Here is a 14,583-nt window from a genome sequence, read left to right as displayed (position 1 = left end):
GCCCATGTTCTTTCCGCTACACTCTGCTGTCTCAACTGCCCACCTGGGTCTTTTCCAGACACAGAGCTGACTCATTCTGCTTAACATTTCTCTGCACTCCCCCACTTCTGAACTTCATAGAGGCCCTGCTTTTATGAACACGTGATTATTTAGATCAGTTAGAATATAATTTATTCAGTTAGAGCTTTTGTTTACATTCTTTTTAAAGATAATGCCTGACCTCTTAGACAACCTTTTTTTTTTCTTATTTATTTATTTGGCTGTGTCGAGTCTTAGTTGTAGCATGCAGGATCTTTCAGTTGCCACGTGCAAGCTCTTAGCTGCAGCATGTGGAATGTAGTTCCCTGACCAGAGATCAAACCCCCAGCCTCCTGCATTGGGAGCACAGTCTTAGCCGCTGGACCACCAGGGAAGTCTCAACTTGACTATTTCTGTTTCCTCTCAATAACACGTTTACATACCATCTCTGAAGATGGCAATCGTCCAGTGTGACTACTTTCAAACCCTTACCTTGATTTGTGTTGTTTCTGTCTTAAAGGATGGCTTTTGGTGTACTTGTCACCAGACCTGTCCTGATGGGGGTAAACACTGATCATGCAGTTAATACTTTGAGAATGGAACATGGGAATTTACCATTTTCTGTTAGGTGCCTATGTAGACAAATGATTTAATCCCTATCTTGTGGATCCTTTCAAACTCATGGTAATGCTCATTTTGGAACTGAGGATCTCTGAACATCCAATTCTACTATATTAACTGCAGCAGTTGAGAATTAACAATCATGTCACACATGTGTGTACTTCCTTTCCATATAAATATACTTGTGATACCTAATATGTCTCTGTACTACCATGAAGATGTCCTTAATTGGGAAAATACCATAATAACCATTGACATTATATATATAACCTATAAGTCCCTGGGTATAGTTACAAAATAAAATGTAAAGCACTAAATCTCAGACAATATGCTTTTACACATTTCACAATTTACAAATAATTTAAAAATGGAACCAAACAGAGCCCAATAAAACACAGTAATAGAAAGTTACATGATACAAGTCGTATTTCATATCAGTAGAGAAAGATGACTGATACAGTATATGATGTTAGGACAATTAATTAGATTTTTAACAGAGCATAGAAAAAATAAATTCAAAATAGAATAAATATGTACATATTTAGTCGATAAAAGTAATAGAAAATATAGGAAATATTTTGATAATGTTAGAGGAGAAGGATGGGTTTTATCTACTGCCAGACAGTATACACGGCAGCTAGTAAATATGTTGACCCCAAAAAGAACTCCCTGAAAAGGGTCCACATACATTCACGAAAAAGGGGTCCTTTTACAATTCATGATCCACACAAAGATATAAATATTCTAACATTTGATAGATATTAAGGTCAAAAAACAATTTTGAAAGACTAATAAAGTTGAACATGTGAAACTTCCATACAGCAAAAGACATTATACAAAACTAAGAGACAAGAGAGGTAAAATATTGACAAAACATAGAGCAAAGAGTCACTGTCCAGCATGTGTTAAAATTTATCAATCAAAAAGGAAAAAATACAATAGAAAAGCGGGCAAAGGACATGAACACGCACTCATGAAAAATACTCTGCTTCACTCAATTTTAACAATGCAATTTTAAATGAGATATTTTCACAAAGCAGAACGATCACTCTTAAGATGAATGTGGCTGTGGGAAGTCAGACACTCTCAGGCTCTGCTGTACAACGTTCCAGAGAGCTCTCTGCCCAGCATTTTAATGTGCAATCAGCCTGGCAATTCAAGTCTAGAGAAGGATCCTACAGAAACACTGGCACGGAGGCACAGGTGTTTGTAACAGCACTGTAATACCAAGAAGTTGAAAGCTATCTAAATGTCCTTGAGTAAGAAATGGTGAAATGAATTACAGTCCTTCCATACACTGGAATACTTTTATGAAGCCACTGTTCTGAAGAATGAGGTAGGTCAACACAGACTGACATGTAAAGATGCTCTGTAATATATTGTTGGTCTTTGTTGTTCAGTCGCGAAGTCATGTCCAACTCTTTGCAATCCCACAGGCTGCAGCACCCCAGGCTCCCCTGTCCATCACCATCTCCTGGGGTTTGCTCAAACTCGTGTCCATTGAGTCAGTGATTAATCATTTAGTGATTTATGAAACAGTATACATGGAATGCACTTTTTAAATTATATAACTCAAATCTACACATGAGAAGAATAAATGTGCCTGTCTCGAGGGAGTAAAAATATTACCTTCAAGGGTTCATTAGATTCCCTCTAGGGAATGTAATGTAATCCCTTGTATTACATCTATAAATCTAAGAAGATTTTCAAGCCCTTAAAGACCAATCTTCATTTGAGAAAAGACCCCATTTTTACAAGAGTTGTATGCTTTCTCCCCACTACCCCAAAGCACTTGCCCAAAGTCAAGAAATCAAGTGGGTCCAGACTGTCCTTGCCCTGCAGTGTGAGGTGCCATCTCCTCTACCCAGAGTCCTAACTCTTGTGAGATTAAAATTCACAGCTTGACGACTTCATGTAACGATGGGGATCACGCTTCACTGTACGGAAGACGAGAACACACATAGCAACTAGCAAACATGTGTAAACCCGCAAAGGAAGAACCAGAAATAGGCAGAACATATTCTCCAAGGGGATCCTATGACAACTCAAAACAGTCCACACATAAATATGTTAACATCACACACTCAAACATTCCCATAAGCCCTACCAACAAGATTCACTCATCAGCTCTGTGCTGTCTCTACTGGCTGCTGAGGAAGGCAAGGAGTAGTCAAGCCAACAAGCCCCTACTTGGCACGTGAGATGTCATCAGTTGGCGTGGGAGCCCCGTGGAGATCCTTGGGTCCTGATGGCCCAGGACTCAGAGTGGCTTCTTCATTCACCTCCAAGAAAGCAATGGCCTCTTTGGGAGAAGTGGATTTCTTCCTATGGCGGGCTTGACAACCTGGCTTCTCGTTTCCATGTTTGTTCTTCAATCTCCTCTTGTACATCTTATATGCTAAATGTTAAAACACACCAGTATTTAAAAATCACTTTGGCAAAGACTATAATTTGGTAACATTGTACACGGGTCAAAACTTTGGGGGTTTGTTTGCTTTGGATCACGTATGTATAAACACATGGGGAAATAAAAAGGAAGAAGAGAAAACTAGAACAAAATAATTCAGTGTATCAGGATGGCTATTTCTGTCTGGAATGAACCTTCTGTGATTGAGACGCTCATCAGATTGCTGACAACTCATCCATTCATCCAGTCATTCATTCAGTTAGTCAGCAACTCCTGTGAATTGCCTACTATGGATCAGGTGCTCCCCTGGTGATTCTGTGACTGGGAATGGACCAAGCATATTCCTTCGAAAACAGTCTCACCATGAGAAGGTATTAAAATTTGGATCTAAGACCAGGGTTTTACTCTTCTAGAATATATCTTGTGGGAAAATTAAACCCTGGTGTTCGATCAGTAATTAGTATATAATCAGTTATATCAGTAATCTTTGAGTCTTAGTCTAATCCGTTCTGTGACAACAATAAAAAAAATTCACAATGGCTAAGACTAATCTATCAATCTATGTATTTTAAATTTAACTTCTGTGAACCTGCACAATGATAGGGATAGGCAAGTACATATGTGCTGTGCTGTGCCTAGTTGCTCAGTCATGTCCGACTCTTTGTGACCTCTGGACTGTAGCCCGCCAGGCTCCTCTGTCCATGGGATTCTCCAAGCAAGAATCCTGGAGTGGGTTGCCATGCCTTCCTCCAGGGGATCTTCTCAACCCAGGGATCAAACCCAGGTTTCCCACATTGCAGGCAGATTCTTTACCGTCTGAGCCATCAGGGAAGCCCAAGGACATATATATGTATATTTTTTAAATATATGTGTATGCATTATATTTCACAGCCATTCATCACAATTCTTAGTCACAGAAGTACTGTGAAATAACATTTGGAATATTTCTTAATAAAACATAACAAATGTCATTTTTGAGATTAAATAATTGCTCATGGACAGTTCTGAGAGTGCATTGTTTTTTGCAAAGCACATTGGTTTATAAGCTCACTTTCACAGTTTTTTTTTTTTTTTCTGTGAAACTTCCACTTGTGGCACAGGATCTTGTTTATACATTTTATGTTCCCTAGAAATGTCATGCTAAAAATGTATCACAAGGGCAGTCCATGTAGATTCATGTTGAAAAAGGAGTTTGTGAACTGGGTGAACAATTTTCAGTCAAGCCTACTCACTGGGGGCTTTACGTACCAGCCACCATGAGAAACCCATCCAGCACCTGGAACAGTCCATAGGCCAATGTGAAGTTAAGAATCTGGACCAGTTGCTCGGCAGTGAAGGATAACTGCAGCATGGTGAAGCACATCTGAACATTCTGAGTTCCAGTTTCTAAGGAAATTGTCCTGCACCTACCAAGACAAAAATGTTACGCACCAGCAATAAGGACTATACAAAAATTTTCTCTTATGTATAGTAATAAGTGCAAGCCATGAGCTGAGAGTACTAAAAATGCTTACTAAAAATGCTTCAATAATTATTTGCTGAGTACCTACTCTGTAGGTGGTCTCTTAAGAAGCACCTCTTGAATAGGGCTCTACCAAGCTTCCCCTGGGAATCTGGGTGAAAAGACAAGATACACAGGAACAACACACGACCAAGTATGATCACGGGTCAGCGAGGTGGGGCAGAAATTCAGAAAAGTGGCATAAATGCCACTTTTAGAGAAGGCTTCACAGAGGAAGGGTGGGATTAAAGGATGGAAAGAGTGAAAGAGGCATTTAATGTGGGAAAATGCTTGTTTGGGGACAGGTATGAGTGTGGCCTGGTCAGTAAGCATTGCTTATGCTCTAAGCCAGCCTGTGGGAAGTGAAGGACTGGAGGAGGTGAGAATGGAAAATTGAGTCAGAGACAAAACAGTGTAAACTAAAGAATCTGCCTGCCAATGCAGGAGACTCAGCTTCCATCCCTGGGAGGGGGAGAGCCCTTGGAGAAGGAAATGGCAACCCACTCCAGTATTCTTGCTGGGAGAATTCTAGCCTTGTCCTGTGGACAGAGGAGCCTGGCGGGCTACAGCCTACGGGGTTGCAAAAAGTTGGACACGACTTAGCAACTAAATAACGAACTAAATGACACTTGAAAATAAACAGGGTTTCCCTAGTGGCTCAGTGATGAAGAATCTGCCTGCCAGTGCAGGAGACCTGGGTTCGATCCCTGGGTCAGGAAGATCCCACATGCTGCAGGACAACCAAGCCTGTGAGTCATGATTACTGAGTCTGGGCTCTAGAGTCACAACTGCTGAATCCCGCATGCCTTAGAGTCCGTACTCCACAACAGGAGAAGCCACTGCACTGAGAAGCCCAGGCACCGCAACTGTAGAGTAGCCCTCACGGCAACGAAGACCCAAATAAATTAATAAAATTATTTTTTAAAAAAAGAAACATAAAAATCCTATGTGAAAACAAAATGTCTGCAATGAAGTCTTTGGTGAAAGGGTTTAGTAATAAGGTTTGTCTACTTTTCTCGGTTTTATTTGTTTTCAAAGGAAGGAAGGAAGGAAGAGCAGGAGGGAGAAAAAGGAAAACCTAGGCAGGACCTTGGAGGCTGGATTAGGCAGTTTCATCTTTTCCAATTTCCAAAGGGCGTCTCAAGGTTTTCACAGATGGCAGGAGAGAGGATAGAGGCATTTGATAAGGCAGCTCCTCTACACAAACTGGCTTCCCAGGTGGCGCTTGTAAAGAACCTGCCTGCCAATTCAGGAGACTTAGAGACAAGGGTTCGATACCTGGGTTGGGAAGATCCCCTGGAGAAGGGCATGGCAACCCACTCCAGTATTCTTGTCTGGAGAATCCCATGGACAGAGGAGCCTGGTGGGCTGTGGTCCATAGGGTTGCAAAGAATCGAACATGATGGAAGCAACTTAGCATGCTATGCAACCTGGACTGAGATGTGAAGGTAACAAGGGTGTGTAAAGTGGGAGTAAACATATTATCACTAGTACAGGGCAAATTCGGTGGCTCTAATTTTATTTCTAATTATCCTGTTTCTTATTTTGCTTTCTGCAGATTACTCTCACTTCTTTCAGAGACCTTGTCCATAACTTGACATGATTAAGCTACACAGCTGTACCTCACACCTGGACCATTCACAAAGCAAATGCAGTATCTCAAGCCACCAAGTGTGGAAAAAAACAAAACTGTTGACTACACTCTGCCATAGGAATCCTTCTCTCCCGACTCAATTATATTTCAAATCCTCAACAGTCTGTGTTCCTCAGGACAGTCAGCCCATGGATTCAACCCACCTCAGATCAAAACTATTCTGGAAAAGAAAAATTCTGCAAGGTTTCTAAAGCAAAACTTGAATTTGCCTTGCAGGCAACTATTTATATATCATTTACATTGTATTAGGTACTATAAGTAATCTAGAGACAATTTAAGTATATGGAAGATGTGCATGCATGCTCAATCACTAAGTTGTATCCAAGTCTTTTGCAGTCTCATGGACTGTAACCCGCCAGGCTCCTCTGTCCATGGGATTTCCCAGGCCAAAACACTGGAGGGGGTTCCCATGCCCTCCTCCAGGGGATATTCCCGAGCCAGGAATTAGACCCGCATTTCCTGTACTGCAGGCGGATTCCTTATCATTGAGCCACCTGGGAAGACCTATGGAAGATGTGCATACACTAAACACAAATACTATGTCATTTAAGGAAGTTGAACATCCTTGGAGTCTGCTATCTTCAGGGGATCCTGGAACCAGCCCCCTGCAGATAGGGCTGTACTGACCTTGTAAAAAAAGTGAAAGTGAAGTTGCTCAGTCGTGTCTGACTCTTTGCAACCCCGTGGACTGTAGCCTACCAGGCTCCTCCGTCCATGGGATTCTCCAGGCAAGAATACTGGAGTGGGTTGCCATTTCCTTCTCCAGGGGATCTTCCTGACCCAGGGATCGAACCCGGGTCTTCCGCACTGGAGGCAGACGCTTTAACCTCTGAGCCACCAGGGAAGACCAAATCTTAATTTTGCCACATTCTGGTTCTATGAACTTGGTCAGGTTACTTCTCCAAAGGGATTGCTCATCTGTAGAATGGGTAACCAAGAGTATCTACCTCTTAGACTTGCAGTAAGAAGTAAATGAGATACACTTGGCAGAGCCTCACCAAGTATTTGGTACCATCCTGAATGTTTCCCAAGTAGACAAAAATGTAAAGCCGATTAAAAATCTCCCACTTCATGTTTTTAAATACATATATGTGTCTATTCTATTTCTTGGATAAAATTGTACCAAGGATCATAAGAAGAAACCCTAGAATTTAAATTTAAATGGGGAGATCTACATATCACAGTGGATTTCTTCTCAAACTGACAATGTTTGTGCTGTGCTAACTTCCAAAGAATAGCAAGGAGAGATAAGAAAGCCTTCCTCAGGGATCAATGCAAAGAAATAGAGGAAAACAATAGAATGGGAGAGACTAGAGATCTCTTCAAGAAAATGAGAGATACCAAGGGAACATTTCATGCAAAGATGGGCTCAATAAAGAACAGAAATGGTAGGGACCTAACAGAAGCAGAAGATATTAAGAAGAGGTGGCAAGAATACACAGAAAAACTGTACAAAAAAGATCTTCATGACCCAGATAATCACGACGGTGTGATCACTCAGCTAGAGCCAGACATCCTGGAATGTGAAGTCAAGTGGGCCTTACGAAGCATCACTACGAACAAAGCTAGTGGAGGTGATGGAATTCCAGTTGAACTATTTCAAATCCTGAAAGATGATGCTGTGACAAAGTGGTGCACTCAATATGCCAGCAAATTTGGAAAACTCAGCAGTGGCCACAGGACTGGAAAAGGTCAGTTTTCATTCCAATCCCAAAGAAAGGCAGTGCCAAAGAATGTGCAAACTACCATACAATTGCACTCATCTCACACGCTAGTAAAGTAATGCTCAAAATTCTCCAAGCCAGGCTTCAGCAATACGTGAACCATGACCTTCCAGATGTTCAAGCTGGTTTTAGAAAAGGCAGAGGAACCAGAAATCAAATCGCCAACATCTGCGGGATCATCGAAAAAGCAAGAGAGTTCCAGAAAAACATCTATTTCTGCTTTATTGACTATGCCAAAGCCTTTGACTGTGTGGATCACAATAAACTGTGGAAAATTCTGAAAGAGATGGGAATACCAGACCATCTGACCTGCCTCTTGAGAAATATGTATGCAGGTCAGGAAGCAACAGTTAGAACTGGACATGGAACATCAGACTGGTTCCAAATAGGAAAAGGAGTACATCAGGGCTGTATATTGTCACCCTGCTTATTTAACTTATATGCAGAGTACATCATAAGAAACGCTGGGCTGGAGCACAGGCTGGAATCAAGATTGCCAGGAGAAATATCAATAACCTCAGATATGCAGATGACACCACCCTTATGGCAGAAAGTGAAAAGGAACTAAAAAGCCTCTTGATGAAAGTGAAAGAGGAGAGTGAAAAAGTTGGCTTAAAGCTCAACATTCAAAAAACTAAGATCATGGCATCCGGTCCCATCACTTCATGGCAAATAGATGGGCAAACAGTGGAAACAGTGGCAGACTTTATTTTTGGGGGCTCCAAAATCACTGTAGATGGTGATTACAGCCATGAAATTAAAAGACGCTTACTCCTTGGAAGGAAAGTTATGACCAACCTCGACAGCATATTGAAAAGCAGAGACATTACTTTGTCAACAAAGGTCCATCTAGTCAAGGCTATGGTTTTTCCAGTAGTCATGTATGGATGTGAGAGTTGGGACTATAAAGAAACCTGAGCACTGAAGAATTGATGCTTTTGAAATGTGGTGTTGGAGAAGACTCTTGAGAGTCCCTTGGACTGCAAGGAGATCCAACCAGTCCATCCTAAAGGAGGTCAGTCCTGAATATTCATTAGAAGGACTGATGATGAAGCTGAAACTCCAATACTTTGGCCACCTGATGTGAAGAACTGATTCATTTGAAAAGATCCTGATTCTGGGAAAGATTGAGGGCAGGAGGAGAAGGGGACAACAGAGGTGAGATGGTTGGATGGTATCACTGACTCAATGGACATGGGTTTGGGTGATCTCCAGGAATTGGTGATAGACAGGAAGGCCTGGCATGCTGTGGTTCATGGGGTCGCAAAGAGTCGGACACGACTGAGTGGCTGAACTGAACTGAACTGATGCTGAAGTTCCAATACTCTGGCCACCCAATGCGAAGAGCTGATTGATTCGAAAAGACCCTGATGCTGAGAAAGGCTGAGGGCAGGAGGAGGAGATGACAGAGGATGAGATGGTTAGATGGCATCACTGATTCAATGGCACATGAGTTTGAGCAAACTCTGGGAGATAGTGGAGGACAGGGAAAGCCTGACATGGCGCAGTCCATTAGGTTGCAAAGAGTCAGACAGGACTGAGTGAATGAACAAAAACAACAGTATTTATGTATTATATACCCCACATTGTAATGATAATATTTAAGATAAATTCCTATTGTATTTCTCAAATTTGTCCTATCTCTTCTTGCCCTTTACAATTAGCACTTTTTAAAAATTTGGCACAAACAATAGATAAATGCTTAATCTTTGATCATCCTCTAGAATGATCTCTATATTTAGTGAAACCATCTCACCCATCCTCTTAAACTATTAGACTAAGAAGAGAAGTGTGTCCAGATTGCAACAAGTGGTTTGAAACCAAGGCCAAATTGATGGGAAGTTGTAATTTGTGAAATTAGGATTGGGATATTGACACCATTAATGAACGATCCCTGGGTTGGGATGATCCCCTGGAGAAGGGAAAGGCTACCCACTCCAGTATTCTGGCCTGGAGAATTACATGGACTGTATAGTCCATGGGATCGCAAAGAGTCGGACACAGTTGAGCGACTTTCACTTTCACTTTTTCATTTATGTGAAGAATTACTATGATCTTTCCATTCTCTTTATGATGAGTTGTCCTGTTCCACCCACTTTATAAGGCAAAACTCTGCTTCCAGACACAGACAGGCAGCAAAGTCTGCCAACAGCAATGTGTTTAATTTGTCCTCTTTAAAAGTTTATGGATAATTTAACTGTACCTCTGCCAAGATTGGTGGGTAAGAAGTGCCAGGAGAAAGCCTATGACATGGCCAATCAAAGGAAAGATGAAACTGATCATCAGAAGAATGATGTCTGAATTCCAAGATCCTTTCATCAGCACCATACCAGCCACTGCGATGACCAAAAAGAGGAGTCCGCCAGCAATGGCCCCAATCTAAGACAAATCAATGAAAGAGGTATGCATGAACATCATGGTCTTTTTGCAAAGTCCACCACTGCTCTAAAAGCCTTGAAACCTAGAAGAGAGGAACAAAGAGAGGACTTAGAGAACCACTGAATCCTATGTCATTTTACAGAGGTCCAATGTGGTCAAGTGGCTTAGCTGTGGAGCTAGAATTCGATGCAGCTCAACACAAACCTAAGTCTTCTTATTTTATGATCAGTACCTTTTTCCTTTCAAGTGGAGGATTTTGCCAGAATTGGATGGTGAAATTTTTCATGGGTAGGACAAATTTGTGAAATAAGGGGAAAATCTGTTAATAAGCATCCAATACCTCTACACACAGGGCTTCCCTGGTGGCACTAGCAGTAAGGAATCTGCCTGCAATGCAGGAGACATGAGAGATGTTCGATCCCTGGGTTGGGAAGATTCCCTGGAGGAGGAAATGGCAACCCACTCCAGTGTTCTTGCCTGAAGAATTCCATGGACAGATGAGCCTGGCAGGCTACAGTCCATAGGGTCACAAAGAGTTGAACACAACTGAGCTCCTCTGCACACAACCTCTCGGACCCCACCCTGGAATCTGTTGTCTGAGACCTACCCTGCCTGACCATCCACCACTGTTTTCCCACCACCTTCAACTGCCAGAGACTTCTTACAGCATTGATTCCTGCGATTCTCTCCGCCAAATGAAATTTACCGATGCTTCATTAGACCACCTGAGCTAACGTGATATGAGAGGTACTGACAGATATCTCTGTCTTCTCCAAAATGAATACTCTCATATTTCTGTTGTTCAACAGAAACAAAAATTCAACAAAATTTATTTTCCAAGAAAGGAAGCGAGACCCAAAATATTGGCGGAAAATCAGGATCTTGGCAAGTTCCCACTCACATCATGTACACAGCAAACTGCACCCAGCGACAGCATCAACCTTGATTTTAAATGATTCAGGGTGTGGAGAACCAAAACAAAATAAAAACAACCCAGTGTACCTTAGGTGTGTCCTGGGGTCAAAATCAGGGAAACACTGAGCCTCCGCCTAACCGAAGATGCTGCAACATACAAAGGCCTCTGAACTTTCTACCAAGAGAGGGATCTCAGAGTTTAAACTTTACCAAAAGCAACTTGTTCAGAAAATGAATTGGATCTATGTTGATGTCTGGCAGAAACCAACACAATTCTATAAAGCAATTATCCTTCAATTAAAAAATAAATTTAAAATTAAAAAAAAGAAAATGAATCAGATCTAAAATGAAAAGAGGTCCAAAGAAGACATACAGATGGCTAACAAACACATGAAAAGATGCTCAACATCACTCATTATTAGAGAAATGCAAATCAAAACCACAATGAGGTACCATTACACGCCAGCCAGGATGGCTGCTATCCAAAAGTCTACAAGCAATAAATGCTGGAGAGGGTGTGGAGAAAAGGGAACCCTCTTACACTGTTGGTGGGAATGCAAACTAGTACAGCCGCTATGGAAAACAGTGTGGAGATTCCTTAAAAAACTGGACATAGAACTGCCATATGACCCAGCAATACCACTTCTGGGCATACACACTGAGGAAACCAGATCTGAAAGAGACACGTGCACCCCAATGTTCATCGCAGCACTGTTTATAATAGCCAGGACATGGAAGCAACCTAGATGCCCATCAGCAGATGAATGGATAAGGAAGCTGTGGTACATATACACCATGGAATATTACTCAGCCATTAAAAAGAATTCATTTGAACCAGTCCTAATGAGATGGATGAAGCTGGAGCCCATTATACAGAGTGAAGTAAGCCAGAAAGATAAAGAACATTACAGCATACTGACACATGTATATGGAATTTAGAAAGGTGATAACGATAACCCTATATGCAGAACAGAAAAAGAGACACAGAAATACAGAACAGACTTTTGAACTTTGTGGGAGAATGTGAGGGTGGGATATTTCAAAAGAACAGCATGTATACTATCTATGGTGAAACAGATCACCAGCCCAGGAGGGATGCACGAGACAAGTGCTCCGGCCTGGTGCACTGGGAAGACCCGGAGGAATCGGGTGGAGAGGGAGGTGGGAGGGGGGATCGGGATTGGGAATACATGTAAATCCATGGCTGATTCATATCAATGTATGACAAAACCCACTGGAAAAAAATAATAATAATAATAATTAAAAAAAAAACTAAAAAAAAAAAAAAAAAAACCTACTGCCATAAACTTTCTCATACTAAAAAAAAATAAATAAATAAAAAATAAAATGAAAAGAGGGCTAGGAACAAAAAATGAAGACATCCCAAAATAACGATTAAAGTATCCTAATTTTAATGAAGATACTCTAAAATATAGTTATGCACATTATTAAATATTTTCTGCCACAACTCCTATGGAATAGCCAAAGGGTTTTGAATTTGCTCTTTACAAACATATAGAAAATATTTCTCCAATGACACTGATGAACTAGTAGAGGATTTGGAAACACCAAAATCATTATTTTCTTTGTTAGGTACTCTTTTAAGGAAGTAATTCAAAATAGAGTACTTGAAAAGTAAGAGGTTCCTGGGACTTCTCTGGTGGTCCATTGGTTAAGAATCTGCCTTCCAATGCAGGGGACACAGGTTTGACCCCCTGGTCAGGGAACTAAGATCCTACATTCCATGGGGCAACTGCAGAGCCTGTGTGCCACAGCTAGAGAGCAACCCATGTGTCGCAGCTAAGAACCGACATAGCCAGAAATAAATAAAAAGCAAGAGGTTCCTGTGATCATACTCTTTCCTGTTGTTTGTAAACAAAATTATAACCACCCACTGCCACCCTGGAAATTTCCTCCTACTGAAACAACAGTAAAGTCACCATGTGCCATCCACACGCATACCATTTAATCCTTCCCCCAGTTCCCTGTGCCCGACTGATCTGTCTGCCTCTCAGCCTCTCTTCTCATTCTCCACCCCACTGGAGGAAGGGTGGGGGTGGTTCAGTCCCACGCCAAAGTGGAGAAGCAGCATCCATGCAGGCGAATGGAGTGGCATGTTCTGCCAACTACAGCAAAACTCCCAGAGCTTAAGCTGAACCAAGGTATAATCCTCAAACTAAAAGGAACTGAGATTTTATTTGCCGAAATTCCAATTAGCTCCAAATGTTTCTTTCTTTATAAATACAAAAAATAACTAAAACATTTTTTAAATCTTCATGACAGCAGCATACATTAATAGGGTAAAAGCATATATCTTCTAAAACAATACATACTTGGAATCCTAGGGGATGGACGCCATTGTTGAGAATGCCTTCTTTCAAACCAGATAATTTTTAAAAGCCACTTAACAAGGACATGTGCTTGTTTCTCCAATAAACTAAAGACAGCCCTGAGGAACTATATTTAATGTCCTGGAATAACCCATAATGAAAAAGAATATAAAAATGAATACATATGTGTATATATATATGTAAAACTGAGTCATTCTGCGGTACACTAGAAATTAACACAACATTGTAAATCAACTATACTTCAATTAAAAAAAAACAAAAAAAGACAACCCTGGAAAGTCAAGAGGAGGTAAGAGGTCCCAGTTCCCATCATTCCTCAACACGTTCTGGATGATTTCATTTTGACAGCGATTTGTGTGGTCAGAAGTCCTTGCTTGTGCGTACAAACTCCATCTTTAGAGGCTCCCCCAGGAATGCTTCTGAAAGACAGCGCTGCTCCCTGCTCTTCCAGGAAACCAGCCACATCCTAAACACCGAGCCCCATTTCATGCAGCCTTGACCAGCCTTCACCAGAGAGCACCACGTGAAGCCTTGTGAGTGAATGGGCGCTCTCTGTCCACACGCAGGCCTAAGCTTTTCTGCCCCTGAAACATGAGTTCCACGCTGTGCAGGATGTCATAAGCCTCAACGTAGCAGCCCACGGAAGTGATAAGGCAAGCCTTAGACTGGAGGAAATTGGGCAATTGGATACAAAAATGCAGGGCATGTAAAGAAACTTGCTGGGTGTGGGCTGTATTCTACTGGGCTGTTTGTTCTGGTCACTGCCTACATCTGCTTGGCAAGTCTCAGTGTCTGAAACGTCCCATGGAACTCCTTACCTTAAGAATAATTTTGGATTGTTTTGGCCACCTATAATTCACATAGATACCAAAGGCCACAGGAATGATCAGGCACACAAGGGTGATTCCTGAAGAGAAGAAACATCTGTCAGACAGTAGGTATCCTTTCTCTACCCTTACCTCCCAGTCCTCAACAATTTATGTCTATTTCATGTAGATAAAAGCTTTAATTAA

The 14,583-nt window shown here is 41.5% G+C and overlaps 1 protein-coding gene across 1 annotated transcript in view; it reads right to left on the bottom strand.

The window, feature by feature from the left end:
• Positions 1 to 686: 686 nt before the first annotated feature.
• Positions 687 to 14,583, bottom strand: part of SLC10A6 (solute carrier family 10 member 6) — a 30,852-nt gene continuing 16,955 nt past the window's right edge. Inside the window, exons 3-6 of the mRNA XM_061145587.1 lie at positions 14,389 to 14,477; positions 10,129 to 10,304; positions 4,295 to 4,452; positions 687 to 3,037 (exon numbers count right to left, since the gene is read on the bottom strand). Of these exons, the coding sequence (XP_061001570.1) occupies positions 2,826 to 3,037; positions 4,295 to 4,452; positions 10,129 to 10,304; positions 14,389 to 14,477 (635 nt within the window). The 3' untranslated portion in view covers positions 687 to 2,825. The remainder of the gene's footprint in view (positions 3,038 to 4,294; positions 4,453 to 10,128; positions 10,305 to 14,388; positions 14,478 to 14,583) is intronic.

Source organism: Dama dama, chromosome 6, assembly GCF_033118175.1.
Source record: "Dama dama isolate Ldn47 chromosome 6, ASM3311817v1, whole genome shotgun sequence".
In the NCBI taxonomy this organism is placed as follows: domain Eukaryota; kingdom Metazoa; phylum Chordata; class Mammalia; order Artiodactyla; family Cervidae; genus Dama; species Dama dama.
The sequence above is the reverse complement of the archived record's forward strand: the minus strand, read 5'-3'. Positions and strand labels throughout refer to the sequence as shown.